The 23066-nt window shown below is 55.2% G+C and overlaps 1 protein-coding gene across 14 annotated transcripts in view; it reads left to right on the top strand.

Annotated features, from left to right (window-relative positions):
• The window catches only part of Lingo1 (leucine rich repeat and Ig domain containing 1), a 181592-nt gene extending 160228 nt beyond the window's left edge, over positions 1 to 21364 (top strand). For 5 of the 14 annotated variants that reach the window (XM_087561978.1, XM_087561980.1, XM_087561982.1 and 2 more), the window contains 2 exons: positions 18211 to 18302; positions 18472 to 21364. In XM_087561978.1, coding sequence (XP_087418104.1) covers positions 18484 to 20328 — 1845 coding nt within the window. In that variant the 5' untranslated portion in view covers positions 18211 to 18302; positions 18472 to 18483 and the 3' untranslated portion in view covers positions 20329 to 21364. Of the gene's footprint in view, positions 1 to 2535; positions 2832 to 4241; positions 4819 to 18210; positions 18303 to 18471 lie in introns of those variants that run through there. The other 9 variants (XM_087561976.1, XM_087561979.1, XM_087561977.1 and 6 more) reach the window with 5 other exon arrangements.
• The last annotated feature ends 1702 nt before the right edge of the window (positions 21365 to 23066 follow it).

Below are 23066 nucleotides of genomic sequence, written 5' to 3'. Positions count from 1 at the left end.
AGTTTCCCCTCAGTGCTTAACCACCACCCCTAGAGGGCTGCTGGCTGCTCTGCTCCAGCTATGGCACCACAACTCCAGCCCTGAGTGAAGCCCTCTGAAACCAAAAGGGCCCAAAGCCTGGCCACAGGGCTACTTCCAAGTGGGGACTTTTCCTCCAGTTCCCTCAGGTCCCTGCTCTGCCTCATCACAGGACCATCACAGGACTCTGGCTGATGGATTAACTGCCAGGTCCCAATCCCTTCACTCCAGCCCGAATCTCTAGGACTTCACTAGGACATGGACTCCATAACACCGGCATAAAAGGCTGCAGAGTGTGGCGTAGTCTGGGGCCTCTGCTGTTGCTCCCAGGTATTATAGAATTCAGCGTTCTAGGAGCCTAGAATTTTCATCTAAGGAATTCAGGAGCCTCATCCCAATGTCCCCATAGGCTAGGCAGGGCTGAAGAGCTCTGAGGCCTTGGCATATAACTGAGGGAACGTTGGCCCAGAGAGGGGCAGTTGTTCCCTTCAAGGTCACACAGCAAGGTAATGTTTAGCTTGTGACATAAACTGGAATATGAGGTTTGCCCGAGCACCCAGCTCCAAAGGCTTTGAGTGTGAGCTCTACCTCTTCATCCATGCCCACTGCTGCTCACCCGGCTTCCACCGACTCCTAGCTCCTCAGCTCCGTTTTTCTTGCTAATTAGAGGTCTCAGCAATGACTCTGCTGTCCCAGCCATTTTAGAGCCGTCATTAATTTCAAGTGCCTTCAGAAATAACCATCATCGTAAAACCCTATGAGCTGCTGGGATGCAAGCAGGCAGGACCAGCAGACAAGGAGGCAGGCTTGTGTGTGACACCCTCTCCGGTCTGTGCCTCAGGGGATCCCTGTTCCTGTTAGGGCCCTGCCTCCTGAAACCTCAGCCCTAAGGGTGAGAGAAGAAGAGAGCTGGGCCATGCACAGTGAACGCACAAAACCAAAGTCCAGCCTGGCTTCTCTCGTGCAGGACAAACGTGGGCAGTGCAGCAGTCAGCCGAGCTTTGGCTCTCTCGCGTGTGTGACAGGACCAACAAGCTCAGTCCTTCTTTGTTGCGTTTATTTTTATTTTATTTTGAGACAGCTGTCTTGGGAAGTTGCAGCAGCCCCACCCCCCACCCCACCCCCATCCCTGCTGCCTCAGTGTCCTGGATGCTGGGATCACAGGTGTGAGCCACCACAGCTGGCGGCCATGCCATTCTTGAAATGAGAAGGAAAACAGACCTCAGAACCCTTACAGATTGGGTGGTGTGTTTTAAAAGGTAGCCCTCTCATCTACCTGCCCCGGAAAACTTACTCCCGCCCCTGCTCTGTGGCCAGAATTCAGGCTACAAAAGACTGGTTCCTTGAAGCCATTGGCTCCTACTTTGTTAGGAATTTCCTCATTGTACAGGGAGACCAGCATCTCCTTTGTGCCCATTCGCTCGCTCTTGGGAGCTCCTAGTGGAGGGACAGAGAGCAACAGTGGGGTAGGCCTTGCCTAAGGCTGTTAAGTCTGGGGAGGGAGGCAGGCTTAGAAGATACAGATCCTCGTTTGTTCTTGAAACAATGGAAACTAGGAGAAAGTCTCACTACCTAGGAGGAAGACCAACAAAAGCCTGCAGGTGTCCAGTGAGCACTCCTTGGCTGTACTTCTGTTTCTAGTAAAGTCCCCAAACTGGACCATCCCAATGCTTCACCAGTGGCCCTGGGATCTGTGAGAGCATTGAGGGCCACCCCACCAGTCATCTGGCTAAGGAGGGGACCCAGTGTTAGCCTACTCCCTTTGGGGTCAGAATGATAAGGTCAGGGACAAGGCCCCAGCAGAGCCCTCATAAAGGCTTCTTCAGACTGTAGTGGTCCCATCCTCCCCAAGCCCCCTTTCCCATCGTTTCCTCTGGTGGAGTAAGATTGAGAACCTGAGAGGGACCGTTTCTTCAGGAGACATAGAGAAAGAGCTATGGCTGGGCTACCTTACAGTGGAGGAGTACGACCTCAACGTAGCTGGGGTGTCACCTCCATCGCCCCAGGACACCGAAGGAAGATGGGTAGATGGGCACCACAAGATATCAGCCTAGCACACCAGCTTCCTCATCTAGAAACTAGAGACTGACAATGGGGCCGATGGACTCTCCCCCATTTCTCCGACCAGATCACTGAGGCAGGGAGCAGGTGAGTCGGGGGTGGAGATCTGCGGTGGCCGCGCCTTGCCTGCGTCAGTCGCCGCACCAGGAATAGCCCCCGCCCCCGCCCCCCGCCCCGCATCGGGTCTGGCAGAGCCTTTACGCAGGAGCTAGGGAGCGTCTATTCCTGTCGGGCTGTGGGAGGAGGCGGCGAGGGAGGGCGGGAGCTCACCGGTAACTCACAAACAGCCGGGGTGGGGGAGCTGGGGAGACTGGGAAGGGGGTGCAAGGATCACGGAATGGGGGACCCATGAGCCGCCTGCGCTAGTCTCTGGAAGGGAGGGGACTCGTGTGGCCGCCCCACCTCCCCTCCTACCAGTAAGTCCCTCTGCCAAGCCTGCCTCCCACTGGTTTACTCAGCCCTGGAAAGCCATTCAAATTCCCTTTCCACGGTTTACAAGCAGTGTGACCGTGGCCAAGTCACGTAACCTTTCCGAGCCTGGGGTTCCTGCTCTTTATTTCAGGGGAGTAGTGGTGCCTCTTCCTGAAGTTGTTGGAAGAAGAATGTAAGATGCAGGGAGCAGCACCCACACCTGCGGGAAGGGGCTCTAGGTAGGCCTGAGATAAGGATGGATGTAGACAAGGCAGGAATGTCCCAAGCAGTGGTCTGCCAGTGAGGCTGAGAGGTATCCAGGATCGGTTTCGCTGGAACAGGTTTGTGCAACTCTTTGGACTATGTGTGTGAGGCTGGTCTGTGGAAATCAAGACAGTGCTGGGGGTGGGGACTTGAAGCTGGCCTCTCCAAGACAGACAGGCATCTCTGAAATGCCAGTCTGGTTCCTTGGAAGGCGAACAAGGCACTGGGAACGGGATCTTTGCCCACCCCAGAAAGGCACAGGCCTTGCGCTGGTCTCTTCCTGCCCTGCACAGCTTCCTTCTTTGCCTGCCTACAAACTACCGGGAGTTCTGAGGTGCTAATGGGGAGAAGGGAACTCTGCCTTGTGGTGTCTTCATTGATGGTTATTCTAATAAAGCTGGCATGGTTTTAAGGGGCATCTGGCTTCAAGCAGATGGAAAGAGATACTGTAGAAGGATGTGAGGTCCCAAAGGGTTGCCTGCCTACACCGCAGCCCTTACCAGGCCACCTTGCCAGGCTAGTCTCTGATCTGTGGCCCAAGAACAGTCTGGGTCTCGATATAAAGGTCTTATTCTTTGGAGTCATCTGAAATGTGGTAACCACCAAACTCAGTATTTATTTTAGGGAGTTAGATGGTAAATAGCTGAGCCCAGACTAAGGGTCTATACTCCCCTCTGCTGGTCACTTAGTAGAGTGTCATGGTCCGGAGCCTTCCAGGTAGACCTGCTGCCCTCTGCTGGACAGGAAACCCTACGGGGTGGAGACTAGGATGCTAAAGCAATTCTAGACCTGGCCCCCGGGTAGACCCACTTAGCCAGCTCGGCCTCCACATCCCCTTCCTGTGCGTCCCAGCGGCCGGCCTCGCCCTAAGATCCCTAGGAAGTGGTGGTGGTGGTGGTGGTGTCTTGTGGGGAGTGGGGGAGTGTCCTGGACAATTCGAGAGGAGGGGTCAAGACCTGACCCTCCTCAAGCCGTCCTCTAAACAACCGTGGCCAGGTGGGGGTCCCTGTCTGTCCACGTGCGTGTGTCGGTCCACATGGCAGTGTGCAGTGACCCCAGTTAACACGTGTGAACACACGCGCTCACATGCACACGCATGTGGCCAGAGACAAATCACACGCCAATAGGTGCACGCACTCTGGGAAGACCGCGGGCTGGGCTGGCTTAAGACTTGCTGGAGCCTGGGACCCAGAGGGGCCCTGCGTGGTGCAGGGCGGGAGCGCGGGGGCGCCGGCCCGGGAGCGTTCTTCGTCTGTGCCCCGCTGCCACTCTCGCTGCCCCCTGGGCTCTGGGCAGCTGCCGGGACGCTCCTCGATCTTCGCCTGGTTCTCTGAAAGAAGGACCCCCACCCAGGTTTTGCGGCCGCGCCTTCTCTCTCCTCCCCCGCCCCGCTCCAGAGCTCGCTCACTAGCTCCCTCCCTCCCTCCCTCTGTCCCTCCTCCCTCCCTGGCTCGCTGCTCGCTCCTCTCGCTCCCTCCCCACGCCGCGGCAGAGCGCGGAGCCCGAGCGGGAGCCGGCGCGGGAGCCGGAGCGGGCGGCTGCTCAGGAGGCGGCCGGACCTGGACCGGTCCCGGTCCCGGAGCGCGCGGAGTCCCCACCCGCGCCGCTCGGGCCCCTCTCCCGACGCGGGGCTCAGAGCAGCATGCGCAGCAGCTGTCCACCGGCCCCAGCCCTGGCCCCGGCACCGCTGCGGAGAACGCCCGGCCTCGACCCCGGCCCCAGCGGTAGAGGCGGTGGCGGCCGCTCCCGGCCGGCCCGAGGGACAGAACCAGGCTCCGGGAGCCCGCGACAGGCGTCCTGAGAGCTACGGTTTCTCAGCCCGCCGCGGCCGCGGCCTCAGCCTCCGCCCCCGACTCCTGAGCTCCTGCCCTAGGGCCGGCTGGGCTCCCGCCCGCGTGGGACAGACAGACGGAAAGCCAGCCCTGCGAGGGCGCGCGGACCGGGCGGAGGTGTTGTAGGAGGAGACGGAGGAGGGGGGCTGGGCTGGGGCTGGGGCCGCGCCGGCAAGAGAGACATGCGATTGGTGACCAAGCCGAGCGGACGGACAGCGCGCCCGAGATGCAGGTGAGCCCCTTCGCCTTGGCCGAGCCCGAGTCGGCAGCCCTGCGGCGAGTGCCTCTGGGAGCTGCTGTCGGCCCAGGCTTCACCCTCCTGGGGCTATGTAGGACACCTTGTACCACCCAGACCCCCTTTGGGGTCGCAGGCCTGACCCTCAAGTTTCAAATGATTTTCCCATTTCCCTTCCGCCGGTCCTAACAGATCCCAGGTTGGCAAGCTGGGACCCGTGGTCATCCCTACCATTCTTTTCCATTCCTGCCCTGGTGCCCCCTAAATCATTCTCCCACTCTGGGCAATGGTCACCTAAGAGGATACGTTCTCTGAGCCCTGGGTGAGTCTCCTTCGGTGGACCAGAGACCACCCCCCCGCTTGGGGACACGGCTAGCAAACAGTTTCTCCCCAAGCTCCTGCTCGGATTGCCCCTCTCTCCACAAGAGCCTTGTCAGCCTCTTTCTGGCTCCTTTCTCGCTCCTCCTGGGTGAAAGGGAGGTGGAGGGCGGAAGAAAAGGGAGGGGGGGAGTCCAGTTGAGGAAGACCCAGGAACCTTCGGGGCTCCCCTTTGTCTGCGTTCAGCCCGGCTTCTCACCTCCTCCTGCCCCACTTTTCATACCGAGGGAAATGGGTGGGAAGTGGGAGCCTGCTGAGAAGGGGGAGGTGAGGAAGGAGCCTCTTGTGTATGTCCCCCAAACACACCCTATTCGGGTGGGTTTTGGGCTTCCTGCCCTCTAAGACAACCAGATGTTTCTTTCTGGGTGGGTCCCACTTTGAAGAGGGGTGGGGCCAGGTAGGTGGGCAGTCCCCTGAGGTCTCTTATTGCTGGGGTCCCTGACCAGCCCCTGACCAGCTCTTGTTGTGGCTGCACCTCCCCTTTGTTCTCAAATGCCCTGTGGTGGGTGGGTGCAGTGGCGACTGGGGCACATGGAAGATGGGAACAGCTCTGCCCTGGTGGGTGGGAGTGCAAGAGGCTGCGGTGGGGGCAGGACCATCTGGGCCAGCCCCTTTCTGCCAGCCCAGCCTTTCCTCAGTCCTTGGCTGGGCTTGGACAGCCAGAGGGCGCCCAGCTCTCCTGGTTCCCGGCTCTGGGCTCAGCCCTGCTGGCCATTATGCCAACGACTTTAGCACGGGCCTTGGTGCCAAGGGAGCTCAGGGGCACCAAGCTGGCAGAGATCCTGGGGTTTACCTGGCCCCACTGAGGACTGCTAATGAGGGGTGGTGGGTGTTCCACTGCTCCTGGCCCTTTGTCCTTGTGTGGGCCAAGAGGGGTACAGAGTCCTCAACCCCTGGGAGGGTGCTGGCACATGGTTTGCTTGGGAGGCAAGAGGGAGGTGATAGAAAGGAGAGGCAAAGAAAGCATTGGAGCCATGCTGAAGGTGCCAGGGAAAAGGCACACGGCCTCAGAAGACCCGAGGGCAACACCCAACCACCCGGCCTAAGAAGGGCAGGACCCCCCACACACCTGGTGGGGCTCTTGGCTCTACGTCCCTTCCCCCATCCCTAGCTAAAGTGTATATGAGACAGCCTTGGGCAGAGCTCCATCATACCCTGATGTTTCCTAGACCTGGAGCAAGTGAGGGTTAGGAAGCAGCCTTTACGGGATGGGTGTGTGCTGCATGCTGAGGTTGATGCCTTGTGAGTGGAGGGATCCTCGAGCCTGAGAAGACTGTAGAGAGACGTCTACCTGTCACGATCCTCTTTGATCCTGAGGACTCATCTTTTCCATCCGTCTCTAAACATCCATTTCTCAATCTAGACAATTGTATGTTTGTTTTAATTTTTGAACTCAGAATTCTAGAGAACCCCTGCCCTCCTCCCCCAGAATGAGCTGTTGCTTAGCAAAAAAGTTGAGCAGGTCCTGTGTTCTGATAGCTTCGCTGAACCACTGTTAGGTGCCTGTGAAAGCAGAAGGCTGGCCCTGCAGGCGAGAATCTTGGTCTGGCTTTTGTGTGTGTATGACTTTCCAGCCCCAAGTTCCCCTCCCAGGACAAGCCTACTGACTGGATCTTGTTCTGTCCCTACCAGTCTTCCCCATATGCCTGAATCCTCTCTTGGCTTGGTCTAGCATCCCTTCCTAAAAGGCCCTCTCCTTCCAAAAGCCTCCCCTAGCTGCTCTTAGTGCCCGCAGCTCTAAGGAGCCACATTGGTTTCACAGATGATGGCATAGCAGCCCATTCATTCATGCGTTTATTCTGAACATCCCGCTGAGCTGCCTGCTTGGCTCCTGGGTAGACCTCGTGGGTTACCCTAGTATCTAGGCAACCTTCTGGACGAGGGAAAGATGCCATGAGGCCCTAGGACCTCCTGGCAAGGGCAACCTGGAGGGGACATAGACTCCTTAGCTGCATGAATGAGTAGAGCTAGATACGCACTAAAAATGTCCCAGGTAGACTGGAGAGAGCCAACGCACAGTGCTCCAGAAGTGGGAGTTTCTCTGTGGAGCTGGTCGAGTCCTGACGTAGCATCAGGTTTTGCAGTGACACGGGAATTGGGGGTTTCTAGAGTAAGGGGTCTCTCCGAAGGAAGCTTTGAAAAGGCAGGGTCACTTCTAAACAGGTTTGAGGCCTCTTGATTCTGACCTCTGTGTGAGGAACGGATAAGTGCTTATCTCCGAGTGCCGTGGGCCAATAGAGGCTCTGCTGAGTGTACAGCGTCCCCAGTGTCACCCACCTCACGGTGAGAGTGGACCTGGGAGCCTCAGCTCCACCACTGCCTAGTTCTGTGACTTTGGGTAACTTACTTAACTTCTCTGGGCCTCCATGTCCCTTCCAGTAAAGTGGAGTTAACCAGTCTCTACCTTAGTGGAGGTGATGGCAATTAAGTGTGCTGATACACACAATGAGTGCGCTTAGATGGATGCAGAGCGCACAGTGAGTGCTTAATGAGCACCAGCTACTCAGTTTATATCAGCTATGTGCTTCCGGTTTTCTCATTGTAGGTGGTGCTGAGATGTGGTTTTATAGGTGAGAAAACAAACAGAAGGGCGGAGTGACCTGTCAAAGGCCCCCATCTTGGAGGCGTGAGCTCACTCTAAAGTGCTCTCCTCCTGACCATGGGTGGAAGCTGTGCCTACTGGTCCAGGCCTAGCCGGCTAACTTGTTGATCCATGCATTCGTATTAAAGATAGTAGTACTTGCCAAGGCGTGGTGACACACCCCCGCCATACCAGCCCTTGGGAGGTGGAGGCCGGTGGATCTCTGTGAATTCAAGGCCAGCCTGGTCTACATAGTAAGTTTTATGCTATCCAAGGCTACACATAGTGACACACACACAAAAATAATGAATAAAATAAATCGTAGTGGTGCTCGTGATAGCATAGTGAACATGTGACCCAACTCTCCGACTGCAGCGATTAGACTTCTCTTCTTCCGGCGTACTTCTCCACACTTCACCCTCGACTCCTTTTACTGAGACAATTACCACCCTACATTGTGTGCCTAGATTTCTCTTGCTTCTTGCCTTTGGGGCTGAGGCTGTGGCTCAATGGTAGGACACCTGTCTAATGTGCCTGATGCTCTGGGTTCAATTCCCAGCCCCGAAATAAAACAATCTATTTAGCTATAGAAGAACTCGGGCATTTTTAGTTATTTTTTTTTTAGCTCTCTATAAAGCATAAACAAATACAGTCCTCTGGAACTGGCTTTTTCACTCATTATCACGTCATTGCAAATGGTAGTGGATATTCAGCACCCATTCATTTTTCCCTGGTGGATTTGGTTGTCACTTGAATGTAACACAGTGTATTCCTGGCCCTCCTATCAGTGAGCATTTGGGCTGTTACTCTTTCTGGCTCCGAGAGTTACTTTTTCTGTTACTGAGTGCTGCCACAAACCCCCTCTCCCTGTCTCCCCAGGCAGGCAGTGTGGGAAGTGCCCTGAACTGTTGGCCTGCATGACATGTTCCTGTTTGGCTTTCCTGGGAACGGTGCTTTCCTGGGAACTGTGCCGATGTGTTTTCCAAATTGGTTGGACCACTTTACTCCCCAGCCCCCCGCCACAGAGGGCGGCCACTCCCACTGCTCCCATCCCCAGACAACTCCACGCTGTCTGTCGGCTGTCTTGATTTTTTTTTTTCTTCTGGATTGAATGAGTGCAAAGTGGGATTTCATTAAAGCCTCGATTTGTGTTTCTGGGATTCAAGGCTGGTAGTGTATGAAAGGGGGTTGGGGCAGGCAGCATCCAGTGTGGGTCGGATGTTCACTCAGGGGTTTTTCCCCTCTTCCCCCACGAAGGTCAGTTTCCTCTGGCATGGCGGTATTGTCTGTAAAAATTCTGAGCTTGAGTGGACAGGAGTGGTGGGAGGGGACCCCACGGAACTGGAAATGAAGGCAGAGCAAGGCTTATGTCCCCATGCAGCAAGAACAAAAGGAGAGGAATTCTGGGAGACCCAGTGTCTCTGGGTCTACTTCAGGGTGGGAAGGACTGACCTGGCTCAGGAGGTACAGGGAGCCTGTGCTCAGCTCTCTGAAGATCCCTTCCTGTACCATCGCACTGACATGAGGCTGGGACTGGTGACGGGAAGGGTGTGGTGACCAACAGCTGGATAGCCAGATGTGTGCATTCACAACTCTCTGAGGCGCCCTCTCTGATGGCTCTTGCCCGTGCAATGAATGAAGGGTGACCGAGCAAGATGGCTCCTGGCTATCCAAGGGTCCCTAAACCACAAGGCCCGGCAGAGGAACTAAGAAGCCAGGTGCTGACAGGCTAAGTTGGAGTAACTTCCCTGCCAGCCCGGTGTACACACAATTGATTTCACCCGCCTTCCCGCCCAGGCCTGGGCCCCTGGAGCTGGTTAGAGACAAGCGCCAGGGCTGGCGGAATAATTATGCCTATTTCATGTGACACCCAAATTGATTGCCGCCAGGGTGACATTACCAGGGCATTGTTCCTCATCTCCAACCTCTTATTACATGTTATTAGGGTGTGTGGTGTGTGTGTGTTTTTTCTGTTTTTTTTTTTTTTTTTTCCGTTTCAGGGAATTAATCTCGCCCTACCACCTCCTCTGCTGCTGTCCTCTGCGGAGAGTCACTCTCGGCCTGGAGAGGGGGCAGGGGCCTAGCCAGCATCCCTTTTCCACATGGTCCTGAGTGAGCAGGCCTGCAGATATGGGTGGGGGCGCTATCTCTAGTCCCTTGGCTTGGATCCAGGATGTGGATATCTCAGAGCCAAGAGAGGCCGATGAGATGCAGCTTCCAGAAAGGCCTCTGCTTGCATGCATCCTAAGACAGGCCGCTCACAGTGAGGCCAGGGCAAGCTGCTCATCTACCTCCCTGTTGTCTGGTTCCACTCACTGTCCTGGCTCATCTCTCTGTGCCAGCCATGGACACTTGATATCTTCAGCCTTGACACTGTTCTTAGAGATTTGCAATGGTTCTCACCTCGTGTGGACTGTGTCATGGCAACTTAGTGGTCACCCAACTGTGCAGGGCCCAGCATAGCCTGTGTCTGACCAGAGGATCTACCAGCCCCCTGGCATGAGCTCAGTTTACCATGTGGGAAGAATGGGCGTTTGCAAGGGGCTGGCCAGGACTGAGCAGAGAGAGCTTGACCAGCCAATGCTAGGAAGAGTGTGGTGTTTTTATTTAAAGGTTGTCTAACCGTGACATAAAAAAGTCAGCAGATCTTGCTTTATGATGTATCAGGGTTTTGGTTTCCCCCTTTTGTGAAGCATGAGTGTCCAAAGCCATCATTCACCCACGACCTGGCGCCACCATGAGATATATGGCCACATTGGAATGGCAGAGAAAGTAGTAACTGTGTACAAAAAAGGTAGGCCTGCGATAGTGGGCAGCCTCTGGCGCTCTTAGACCAAATTTTCTCATCTGTATGGTGGTCTCCAAGATGCGGTTCCTCTGGATTCAGACTGGCTCAGGGTCTTGACCTAACATCCCAACCTCAGTTTGCTCATCAGTTCAGTGGGTTTGATGCGCTCAGGGCCAGTGAGGCCGTCATGCTTACTACATGCTCAGTATAAATGCCTCTTTTCCGTCTTCATGAGCTCTGTGTCCAACCTGGTGAGGCCACAGGAGTCTTCCAGCCCCTTTGCAAATGGAGAGATTATGGTCTCAGGGGGTAAGAGCACCTCAAGAGTTTGCAGGTCTCTAGAAGAGCTGTCAAGACAAGCAGAGGTAGAGCAAACCCTAGCTCTGTCCTTTGTTGCTGTTTGACTTTCAGCAATGATATGATTTCTCTGTGCCTCTCTCGGCTCCCTGATCAGGAGAACTGGGAGAAGCATACCAGCCTCCTAAGCGATTGTGAAGATAATACCAGTTGACTGGTTGTGTGTGAGCTACTCTGCTTTGTCTGCACGTTTGTAGGACACTAAGGAAGGTGAGGCAGAGTCTAGATTATCCAGAGTTCCTACCGCGCCGTGACGTTGAACAGATTCACAGTTCCTCTCTGTGTTTCCAGTATTTTGGATCACTCTATATAGTGTTGGGTGGCCTGGAACTAGGTTGAACAAGCTGTCCTCAAACTCACAGAGATCCCCCTGCCTCTGCTTCCCAAGTGCTAAGATTAAAGGCATGCACTGATGTAACTAGTTGTTTCCAACTTTCCACCCATGGAATCTCCCCGGTCTGAATAGGTAGATGTTCTTTCCATAGGACGCCCAATGCCAGGTGCCCTCCAGGAGGTTCCCAGCATCCATCACCATATTGATCCAACTGCTAGTTCACCGCAGTCCCTGCTGCTTCCCCTCAAGTTTGGCCTGCTCCAACATGTGGATCTATGCTCATCTCTCTCAAGGATTGGGGCTCTGTAGATGGTGGTAAGCTAGGGCATCTTGAGAGGCCCCAGGGAGTAAGGGGATGGAATAGCTGAATTCCTGCTTGGATGGAGGACGGGCTAGGGGGCTTTATGGGTGCCTTTCTGCCCCTAAGGGTGTAGATTAGCATCTCAGATTGGAAGGGTCACATGGAGGTGCAGGTCCTGGGTTTCCCTATGAGTTTCTCTATCATCACCTCACCTAGGCTTGGCCAGCATCTCTTCACCTAGGGGACAGTTCCCATTCAAAAAAGGGAGTGCTCTCTAATGAGGCAGACCCAGCACACGTGACCCTGTAAAGTGAATGGCAAGCTCCAAAAGCCATCCTGTCGTCCCCCAGGATCACAAAGCAGGATGAGGTGCCCTGGCTGGGATCCAGGATACAGCCAGTGAGCGCTTGGTCACCATAGCTGACTTTCTCTAGGCCCTATATATAGAAGCCTTTAAACACTAAGATGCTTTGACAATTAAAATTCATAATTTATCCCACAAATGGCCTAAGGTTGTGGGCTTGCCGGAAGGCTGGCGGCTCCCGAGACAGGCTGTGCTTGGGTGAAGTGGGCAGGGGCCTCTCTCCCCTGCACTCAGGGGCCAGATGCTCCTCCAGGGCAGCCCAGGGAGTTGAGGACAGCCAAGGTGCCTGGAGACTGGCCTGACCTCACTTGACCTAGGCTGATAGGTAAGCAGTTCATCCCATTGGTGTCCTTCAGCCACAAGCCAGGTAAACACATTAGGGAAAAGACTGAATTTCCCAGGGTGCCAGAGAGGCTGGCAGGGCTGGTGGAACCCAGCCAGGTGATCCCTCACCCACAAACGCTTTGGTGTTCTCTCTGTATCACACATGTATACTAGTGTTTTCTCTGTGTGTGTGCACATAACACCTTGGGAGCCTAGCAAGTCTTTGCCAGAATCAAGAGCTGGAGGAAAATAAAAAATTATGCACGACAAAGGACGTGACCTCAATTTTCTTCCAGGTTGATTTCTCTCTCCTGTTGGGGGTGAGGGAGGTAGCTAGGGGTGAGTGCAGCCAGAAGAGGACACTCTGGGCTGTTCCAGCCAAGACAGCACTTCTTTACAGCTCAGTCTAGTTGCTGATCCTCCTCTCAGGGTCCCCCTCCCCTGGGTCCAGGTGGCCTGCTCCTGGGCTCTCAGCTTAGCCCTGCAGACTAACACTACACCCCCCCCCATTAGCAGCTCCCTCCTTGAACCATTATCAGCCATTCACACCTCGGCAGGGATGAGTCAGAACAACCAGAATGGAGCGTCTTAAAGGAGCCCAGGGACTGGGCCAGGATTTGGGGCATGAGAGCCCCAATGGGAGTCTCACACGCTTTCAGATTGGCCTGGCCACAAACCACCTCCTCCATCATACCTTCCTTTCTCTGGCTGGCTTCCTTTCTCTGCCCTCTCTACTTCTCTTTCCGAATACCTTTTTGAGATTAGGTGTCCGGGGACAGGGTTGAATCCTATGCCTAGTGTTTCAGGGGCTGCCCCAAGAGTGGTGTGATTCTTTGACTAGTTGAGGTGGGAGAGGCTAGGAGTGCAGAGTTGAATGAAATCCACCTAGCATGTTAATCTGGGGGCCATAGAGAAAGGGAGAAGGAGAGAGACTAGGAGCAATGCTCCAGAGAGGCCCCACCAGCTGAAAGTTTTACAGACCCGTCATGTTGAGGAGAACCAACAGGTTGCTGTGGAATGTCTCTAGAAGGGTACTATACTGCCCCAGCCTCTTGGTCCTAGCTGCCAGTGAACAGGCAACATGTAACTGGCAATATCATGCTTAACATGGATCCACTGAGGCTGAAGACAAAGAAAGGCCCCAGCAAGTCAGCAACTGGGAGCAAAGCTGCCTTGAGAGGCCCAAGCTTTACCTGGCTTCTTTTGTTCTTTGGTGACTGAGTCCCCTCACTTTCTCATTAGCTTCCGTCTGCCCATCTAAAGATGGCTAGCTGATCAAATCCCCTGCAGGGGCAGTGGTGAGAACAGGCTAGGTTAACAGGCCCCAGTCTGACAACTGGACGTCATACAGTGTGAGGTAGAGGCCACACACATGGTCCCTGTGCAGGCTCTGGTTCCACCCACAACTGATACCTTGTTTTGCGGGGTTTCACTGTGTCACTCTGGCTGTACAGACCAGGCTAGCCTAGAACTCACAAAGACCTGCCTGCCTCTGCCTCCCTGGTGCTGGGATTAAAGACACACACCACCAAGCCTAAATCTCTCTCTTCCTGTTGCCGTTTTGCCACTTCCCTGTCCCCGTGCCCATCTCTCACCCACCACCCACTTGTCTTTCCGCCTCTCTGATCCATCCTATGAAAACCATGTGACTCTCTTCTGTCACCTCTCTTCTCTTCCACGTGATCCTTTATGGATAGTGAGGCTGAGTACTCTAGGGAGTCCTCTAGCTAGCCTGCCAACTCTGCCACACCACAGACCTTCCTGTGCCCAAAAGCAATGTGCCCAGAAGTCCAGGGGACTGCCACTCCTAAGGAATTCTGAGTGAGCACCGTGAGATACCAACAGAGAGCCCAGCATACCTAAGCCTTCCACCCATGCTGCAGCTTATCCCAAAGGAGGAGAGACTTGGGTCCAAACAGGGGTGTGGGTTCCCAGGCAGCCAAGTAGAGAATCACTAAACACATGCCAGGAGGCCCATGTACTGCAAGGACTAAATACGTGGCTCTCTGAGGACCAGCAGATTCCTGCTTCTCTGGGCCACATTTTAATAGGACCCTCATGCGTGCCCTTGAACAGGTGTGTGCACACTCGTGCACGCTTGTGCGTGTGCACACCACACACACACACACACACACACACACACACACACACACACACCAGGCAGCTGGCGCTCCCAAGACCAGCAGACCCACCAGAGGGACAGAGTGCTGCTGCCTCCTGGCTTTGTGGCCTCATGCTGATGCAAGTGAGTCCCTTCCTGCACCTTGGTTTCTCGACTGTAAAATGAGTGCAAAATGCCCTTGAGACCCCTGTCTCCTGGGTTTCTGAGGTGGTGTGAAAAGCTCCATCCATGCAGCCTACAGCTGCTCTTCCCCAGTGTGTTAGTCCCTTCCCATTTCTGACAAGCTTTGTGAGCCTGGCTTAGTGCTGCACCCAGAAGCCATCAGACACTGCCTATGGGGCAACGTGGGCCCAGTCCACGTTGTGAGGAATTCCACACCCTTTCCTCCACCACCAGCCGTTCTCCCCACCAGAGTCCCAGTGTGAAGGAGCTCCCATCAGGGGAGCTGAGCAGCCCGGGGCTCACATAGACCCTCTCAGCCCTGATGAAACTTCCGCTCATGTCTTCACCCTCCTCTGTCTTCAGACAAGGATGTTTCACTGTCCAGCGTTTTGGGTGTCCATTCCATGAGACTCTGAAACCCAATGTCTGATGATACGTGAAGAGGGCTAGGAAGAGCAGGCATTGCCCAGGGTAAACCATAGGCTGGAGAACTGCAAATGACCAGTGTCAGGCAGCAGTGTCTGAGCCAGGCCATGTCTACCCCGGGACATTAGAAAAAGTTGTGGCAGCCCTGCTGCAGGAAAAGTTCAGAGCCCCATCTTGAGCTACACTGATAGCTCAACTGCTTCCCAGCCTCACTTTGGGGAGGATTCAGACTACTGCAGGGTCTGGGCATCACGCCCTGGGCACTGCGATCCTCTATCTGCCACCTGCCTGTCTCTGATGTTTATTTTCTTTGTATTTATTGTTCCAATTTTGAGTTCTTGCCCTCATGAGAAGCCCTTCAGGGGGCAAGGATCGGAATTAAAGCACTGATTAAAAAGCATAAAGCACCCTGAAAAGTACAGGAGCAGCCTTGGGCCGCCAGGTCCCAGGGATGAGTTACACACTGCCCGCTCAGTAGCCTGGGTGACTCCAACACACCCTGTAGGACTGTGTGTCTAGAAGCCTACACTCAGCATGCTCTGCTGCCACTGTGCTGGTATGAGCAGGTACTCTAGCCTCTCGGGGCCTCAGTTTCCCTACCTTTCAGGACAGCCACCTGTAAAAGACGAAGGTTGACAGGCCGGGGAGATAGCCCAGTCTGTAAAATGCTTACCATGAAAACATGAGGCCTGGGTTCAGATCCCACCTAAAGTGCCAAGTACGGTGGTGTTTACCTGCAATCCCAGTGCTGGGGAGGTAAGGACAGGGATCCCCAGAGCTTGTTGGTCAACCAGTCCAGCTGAATTGGTAAATGCCAGACTCAGTGAGAGCTGTTGCGTGAAGGTATAAGGTGGAAAGTGAGAGAAGGCGCCACCTGACGTTGACCTCTGGCCTCCACATGCACACATATAAACATGCACTCACACACATATGTGCTTACACACAGAAGAGGCAATTCGGGGCTTACATCTGACCTCATGGCACATGGCCTGCTATTCTGTGGCTAACGGCCTGGCTCGGAATGGTAGCTGTACAGGGCAAGGCTGCCCAGCTTTTCCCAGGTTTCCTAGTTCAGTGGCCCTGGCAGAGGGATTTCCATTCCCCATAGCAACCTCTTCTTGATCACATGTTGCCTTCCACACAGCGTGAGTTCTTGGGCAATTCCCGATGGCAGGTGACACAGCCTCTGCGGGGACAGCAGCAGTGTGACCCAGAGTTGAACATATGTCACGTGGTGGCTGGCATAGGCTGAGGCGTTGGAATCTGTTTCCCACTTTGTTCAGCTGCCAGGACACTCTCCCCCCCCTTTCCTTATGCATGACATCACCCCCTACCACCCCCTCCTCTTTTCCTACCATCCTCTTTCACCTGAAGTTCTCTCGGTCAGGCCGACTGTCATTTGGAATGAAGTGAGATGCACCACAATCACATGCCACTACTAGGAAGACTCAAGTGTCTCTGTGTTGTAGGCAAGAGATGACATCTGAGTGACTCACAGATGACTTTGTCGGGGAGGTGGTCTTTGGTGTGGAAGGATGAAAAGGCCTTTGGGACAGTTCCCCAAAAGGAAATGGCTTAGAGGCTGGGTGTGCAGGGCCAAGTGGAGGCAGTGTGTGGCTTTGTGGAGTGGGAGGTGATGGGTAGATTCAGATGCTGTACAGATGTGCATGAAGGGTTTGCCAACATCTCGGTGTCCTTACTCTTCCCATCTCCCTACTTCCTCCTCTTCTCCGGCAGCTCCCAGGCTAGCCCAGGCCTGACTGAGATGGACACTAAAAGTCCTATTTACCTCCTGAGGTCCCCAGCCTCACACCCACACCAGCCCCAGCTGCTGGCCCAATTACTTATTGATTGCCTGTCAGGATGTTTGCTTTTCTGGTGGGTCACTGGAGCGTGTGTGACTGTGGAAAGTGGTCCTGTGGGGGCAGGGTAGGGAGAGGCTCAGACACAGAGGAATCCGGAGAGAGAATGAGAGGGAGGAAGGGGGTGGGTGGCAAAGCCCTTGGGGATAACAAAACTGTGCAGATTCCATAACATGTCAATGACACCATGAGTTCTCTCTGGTTAATCAGTCACTTAGTCGATCAACAACCAGGAAGTACCTGTCAGCTCTTGGAGACCGGTAGAGCATTGAAAGTGTGTGTAGCTGGAGCTTCTAGTCTGCACTGGTCCCCGCTAGTGGTTGAGTGACAGTCACGGTCTCTCGGAGCCTCACTTGCCATGGATGACAACTATGATAAATTGTGGCTTGAGGGCAGAAGCTGTGTCAAGAGGTGAGGAAGAACACAGATTGGGCACAGATAGAATTCCCAAGCCTGGCCTCCCCATGCTGCAGTAGGCTCTACAGAGCCATGAGTGCTAGACAGCATGCAGCAGTGCAGCCCACTAGGGCCAGAGGCAAGGGTGATGGGCAGCAGACGGTTTTCATCTCTCTGGTGGCAGAAGGCTGTAGTGGACCATTGCTTTGGTCCATCCCTGAACACCTCTTGGTTCCTCCCCACCCCATCACCAAGCCAGTTCCCACAGAGGACAAGGGCAGGCAGCACCAGGAACGGGAAAGCTCTGCAGGGTTGGTTCCTGCACACTCCTGGATCGTTCCACCTGCAGCCTCCAGCAGTTCCCACTCCCATCTCTCTGTCGCCTCCCACCAAGTTCAGCATGTCTTGGGACCCAGCCTTCACCAGCCTGGCACACTCGGTGGTACAGTGTGGGTGGGTAAAACTGTCTGCCCTGGTCTTGGAGGTCAAACCGTTAACTCCAGAAAAGCCCTGCGGAGGGAAGAGATGATGGAAACCCAGAGAGGTGAATGGGCAGGACTTCTGAAACGGGACAGCCTGCATCTCAGGGATGAGGAAAGCCCCAGACTTCCTGGGTCTTCAAGCCAGGATTCCTGCAGTCTAGAGAAATGATATTTTAGGAAGAATGCCAGGCTTAAGGCCAGGAAGCAGAAAGCATTCATGCCCTGGGCTGAGTAGCTGATGCAGTCAGGGCTAGACCCTTGTAGAAGAGGTGCTCCAGGGCTCACAGGACCCACGGGATCCCCAGTGGGATCTTTCTGCAGAGGCTCTCTGACTGGGTCCTGGCTTCTGGGTAGAGCCCCATCCTGGAGCAGATTTAGTGTCTTCTACAGGTACACAGGGCTTCTAAGCCTCCCCGGACTCAGTGGCAGAGTTGGGCGGAAAGTCCGATGGTGTCTGGCAGGGAGGCGTGCCCCGTGGGCTGGGTCCATTTGCGTTCTTCCTTCCTCTTCAGGACTATTTCCAGAAACCTGGCCTGGAGCCCTTTGATCCTCTGTGAATCAGAGTAGCTCACCAAGGCTGGCTTTATCCCTGAGGAAGCCCTGGGTGAGTTGAGACTCAGGACATGTCTAAAGTGAACTGCCAGTGAACCCTAAACGAGATGGCACTGCCCCTCCTTCTGCAACCTTTCCATCTGGGATGGGGGTGGGGCGGGGTCTATCCCAGCACTGCCTGCTCATCGCCACCTTTGTCCTGTGCTTGCTTCCGGCTGCAGGTGAGCGAGAGGATGCTGGCAGGGGGTATGAGAAGCATGCCCAGCCCCCTCCTGGCCTGCTGGCAGCCCATCCTCCTGCTGGTCCTGGGCTCTGTGCTGTCAGGCTCCGCCACCGGCTGCCCGCCCCGCTGCGAGTGCTCAGCGCAGGACCGAGCAGTGCTCTGTCACCGCAAGCGCTTTGTGGCGGTGCCCGAGGGCATCCCCACCGAGACTCGCCTGCTGGACCTGGGCAAAAACCGCATCAAGACACTCAACCAGGACGAGTTTGCCAGTTTCCCACACCTGGAGGAGCTAGAACTCAATGAGAACATTGTGAGCGCTGTGGAGCCGGGCGCCTTCAACAACCTCTTCAACCTGAGGACGCTGGGGCTTCGCAGCAACCGCCTGAAGCTCATCCCGCTGGGCGTCTTCACCGGCCTCAGCAACTTGACCAAGCTGGACATCAGCGAGAACAAGATCGTCATCCTGCTAGACTACATGTTCCAAGACCTATACAACCTCAAGTCGCTGGAGGTCGGCGACAATGACCTCGTCTACATCTCCCATCGAGCCTTCAGCGGCCTCAACAGCCTGGAACAGCTGACGCTGGAGAAATGCAATCTGACCTCCATCCCCACTGAGGCACTCTCCCACCTGCATGGCCTCATCGTCCTGCGGCTACGACACCTCAACATCAATGCCATACGGGACTACTCCTTCAAGAGGCTGTACCGACTCAAGGTCTTAGAGATCTCCCACTGGCCCTACCTGGACACCATGACCCCCAACTGCCTCTACGGCCTCAACCTGACATCCCTATCTATCACGCACTGCAACCTGACAGCCGTGCCCTATCTGGCAGTGCGCCACCTGGTCTATCTCCGTTTCCTCAATCTTTCCTACAACCCCATCGGTACAATCGAGGGCTCCATGCTGCATGAGCTGCTGCGGTTGCAAGAGATCCAACTGGTGGGCGGGCAGCTGGCCGTGGTGGAGCCCTACGCCTTTCGTGGGCTCAATTACCTGCGTGTGCTCAATGTTTCTGGCAACCAGCTGACCACCCTGGAGGAGTCAGCCTTCCACTCGGTGGGCAACCTGGAGACGCTCATTCTGGACTCCAACCCACTGGCCTGTGACTGCCGGCTGCTGTGGGTGTTCCGGCGCCGCTGGCGGCTCAACTTCAACAGGCAGCAGCCTACCTGCGCCACACCTGAGTTCGTCCAGGGCAAGGAGTTCAAGGACTTCCCCGATGTGCTCCTACCCAACTACTTCACCTGCCGCCGGGCCCACATCCGGGACCGCAAGGCACAGCAGGTGTTTGTAGATGAGGGCCACACGGTGCAGTTCGTATGCCGGGCAGATGGCGACCCTCCACCAGCTATCCTTTGGCTCTCACCCCGCAAGCACTTGGTCTCAGCCAAGAGCAATGGGCGGCTCACAGTCTTCCCTGATGGCACGCTGGAGGTGCGCTACGCCCAGGTACAGGACAACGGCACGTACCTGTGCATCGCAGCCAATGCAGGCGGCAACGACTCCATGCCCGCCCACTTGCATGTGCGCAGCTACTCGCCTGACTGGCCCCATCAACCCAACAAGACCTTCGCCTTCATCTCCAACCAGCCAGGCGAGGGAGAGGCCAACAGCACCCGCGCCACTGTGCCTTTCCCCTTCGACATCAAGACGCTCATCATCGCCACCACCATGGGCTTCATCTCCTTCCTGGGCGTGGTCCTATTCTGCCTGGTGCTGCTGTTTCTATGGAGCCGGGGCAAAGGCAACACAAAGCACAACATCGAAATTGAATATGTGCCCCGGAAATCGGACGCAGGCATCAGCTCAGCTGATGCACCCCGCAAGTTCAACATGAAGATGATATGAGGATGGGGCAGGGTGGGGGCGCAGGGACCCCCCACTTCCGGGGGAACACTGGGCAGGGAAGGTGCCTGGCTGCTGCCCACTCACCCCCAGGCCTTCCCACCTTTCCCTGCCCTCCTCACACACTCTCCCCTCCCCCCACGCGCCCCCGCTGCCACGCCAGCCTCGCCCTCACCGCCTGCCCTCCTTCTACCAGGATTTCAGAAGGCCAGGCCTGAGGACCCCGCCTACATAGGGGCCAGAGTTGACAGACGAATCCAAAGCCGACGAACCACGCGGCAGAGTCAATAATTCAATTAAAAAAAAAGTTACAAACTTCCTCTGTAACTTGGGTTTCAATAATTAATGGATTTTTATGAAAACTTGAAATAATAAAAAAAGAAAAAAACTATTTCCTATAGCTAGTCGGAATGCAAACTTTTGACGTCCTGATGGCTCCAGGGCCTTCTTCCAACTCAGTTTCTTGTTTTTCTCTTCCTCCTTCTCCTCCTCTTCCTCCTTTCTCTTCTCTTCCCCTGTGGGGAGGGATCACTCAGGAAAACAGGGAAGGAGATTCCAGCCCCACCCTCTGGCCCACTCTGCTAGGCGCCATTTGGAGCCCTGGTGGCACTCAGCTCCAGGGCCCAGCTCTAGCTGGCTTTTTGCAGGAAGTAGGGAAGGGGATAGGACTACCCGGGGGGTGGGGCTTGTCTGCTGGCTGCCAGGCAGCACTACCAAGGGGAGGTGGGTGCCAGGCTCGGGTGTGGCTGAAGCTGGGACGGGCTGGGGTCCTCCTGGGGAACAGTACAGTCGGCGGAAAGAGTCAGGAGCCAGAGGCAGGCTGACTCCTCTCCTCTGGTCCCAGCTCTGCTGCTCACTGTTGTGTGACCTCGAGCAGGTCGCTGGCCCTCTTGGGCCTCAGTCTCCACATCTGTACAAATGGGAACATTGTCCCTGCCCTGCCTACCTCACAGGGCTGTTGTGAGGAACTGATGAGATGATGTATGTGAAACACTTTGTAACCTGTAAAGCGCTGTGCACATGTGTGTGGGTGACTGCTCTCATTATGGTCATTATTTTCTCATTGTGGGATGGGATCCCCGTGGGCTCAGGGCTGGGGAGCGAGAGGGGCAGCTCCTGGGGCTCCGATAGGCTCCTCCTAGGACACTGGCTGGGCTGGAAAACTTAATAGATTCTTCTACCTCTGGCTGAGAGGCCCCCTAGACGCCAGCTTTGGCCTGGACATGTACAAAGTTGGGAATACCAGCTCTCTCCAGGTCTTATTCGCAAGTGTTTATTGAATATCTGATCTATGCCACTTCCTGTGTACAGTCCTCAGGGTCAGAGGCCATTCTAGGGCAGCCTAAAGACAGCGCAAACTGATCCTGTCACCAGCTCTCAATCTTTCCGCTAAGCCATGCTCTGGGGCCTATCACCGGCTTGGCAGAGGTCTCTTGGATTTGGATCTGGGACCCAACTACCCGTGAGCTGACCAGGAGAGCCAGACAATAGCTTCCACCTGCACTGTATAGTTCAAACCAACTCTAAATGCTCCCAACTCAGCCTGGAGAGGGTTGCCCTGGGCAACAGAGTGACAAGTTAGGTGGTGGTTTGTCACGTCCCTAGAAAGCATCCTTGGGCCCTGTCTGAAAAGCCAACAGCAGCTCAGTTGGCCGACCTACTTCTCACTGCACCTTGTGTCTGTGGGCAGAGAGAACATGGCCAGGTCCCTGGCCTCTCCACTATGGCCTCTCCTCCTATGGACAGCTTCAGTTTGGCCCTAAGTAGGCCTGGGTGGCCTGCCTCCCATTCATCCACTGGCTAAGGGAAATAAATCTACAGCAATACAGGGACCAAGGGGCACAGACCAAGCTGCGTGAGCACAATAGGGAAGCCAGTCCTCAGAATCTGGAAACCACCAGGATGCAGGGTGTCCATGCCAAGGCCTAGGGGTGAGAGAGCCTGGGGTCAGCACTCAGTCCTTTACTCATTCATTCATTCATTCATTCATTCATTCCTCAGGCATCGCTGCTGGGACTCTGCTCCAGCTTAGCTGATGTCTAAGGCTAGAGCCAGCCTTGCCCTGTTCTCCCAACCACTGGCCAGGACTGCCCTGGTTCTGGACAAGGCTTGAGCCCTCTGGCGATCTCCTACAAGACTCAGTGGTTAGAAGGTGCTGAGGTCCAAGGTCAGGTCTGAGTCTAATTCTGTCACTCACTAGCTAGGCCCGATTGTCCTCCAAGCTGGTTTCTCACCTGCAGAATAAAGTTACTTTGTTCTTGAGTCAGGTCTCACTATGTAGCCCTACCTGGCCTGGAACTCACACATCACCTACCTCTGCCTCCTGAGTGTTGGGTTAGAGGTATGTGCCACCATGCCTAGCCTCGATCTGATTGCTTTTGCTGTTGAGCGGGATGAGGTGTCTGTTGACTGGTGCGGTGGTGGTAATGATCCATCCATCTCCTGTGCACACACCATGGGTGAGGACCAGGAATGCCAGTAATTTAATCGAAGCTGGTCAATCTTCAAGTGACAGGACCAGGGCCTGCTTCTAGGTTCTCAGAGCCACAGCCTTCTCAGCCTGGCCCAGGGCTTCTCGGTCAAGCAGGATGTAAGTGATCTGCATCCAAGACGTTAGTCATGTTGCATGAGGCTTTAAGAACCCTGCAGGCCTGCCGTCTCCTGAGAGGGACCAGAATCCAGGCCCTCTGCTACCCAGGCTGCAGGCTGAGTTAGTATATCCTCCTTCCTGAGAGGCTGCG

This window comes from Rattus norvegicus, chromosome 8 (genome assembly GCF_021556685.1).
Source record: "Rattus norvegicus strain SHRSP/BbbUtx chromosome 8, alternate assembly SHRSP_T2T, whole genome shotgun sequence".
Classification (NCBI taxonomy): domain Eukaryota; kingdom Metazoa; phylum Chordata; class Mammalia; order Rodentia; family Muridae; genus Rattus; species Rattus norvegicus.
This window is presented reverse-complemented; position numbering and strand designations above follow the sequence as displayed.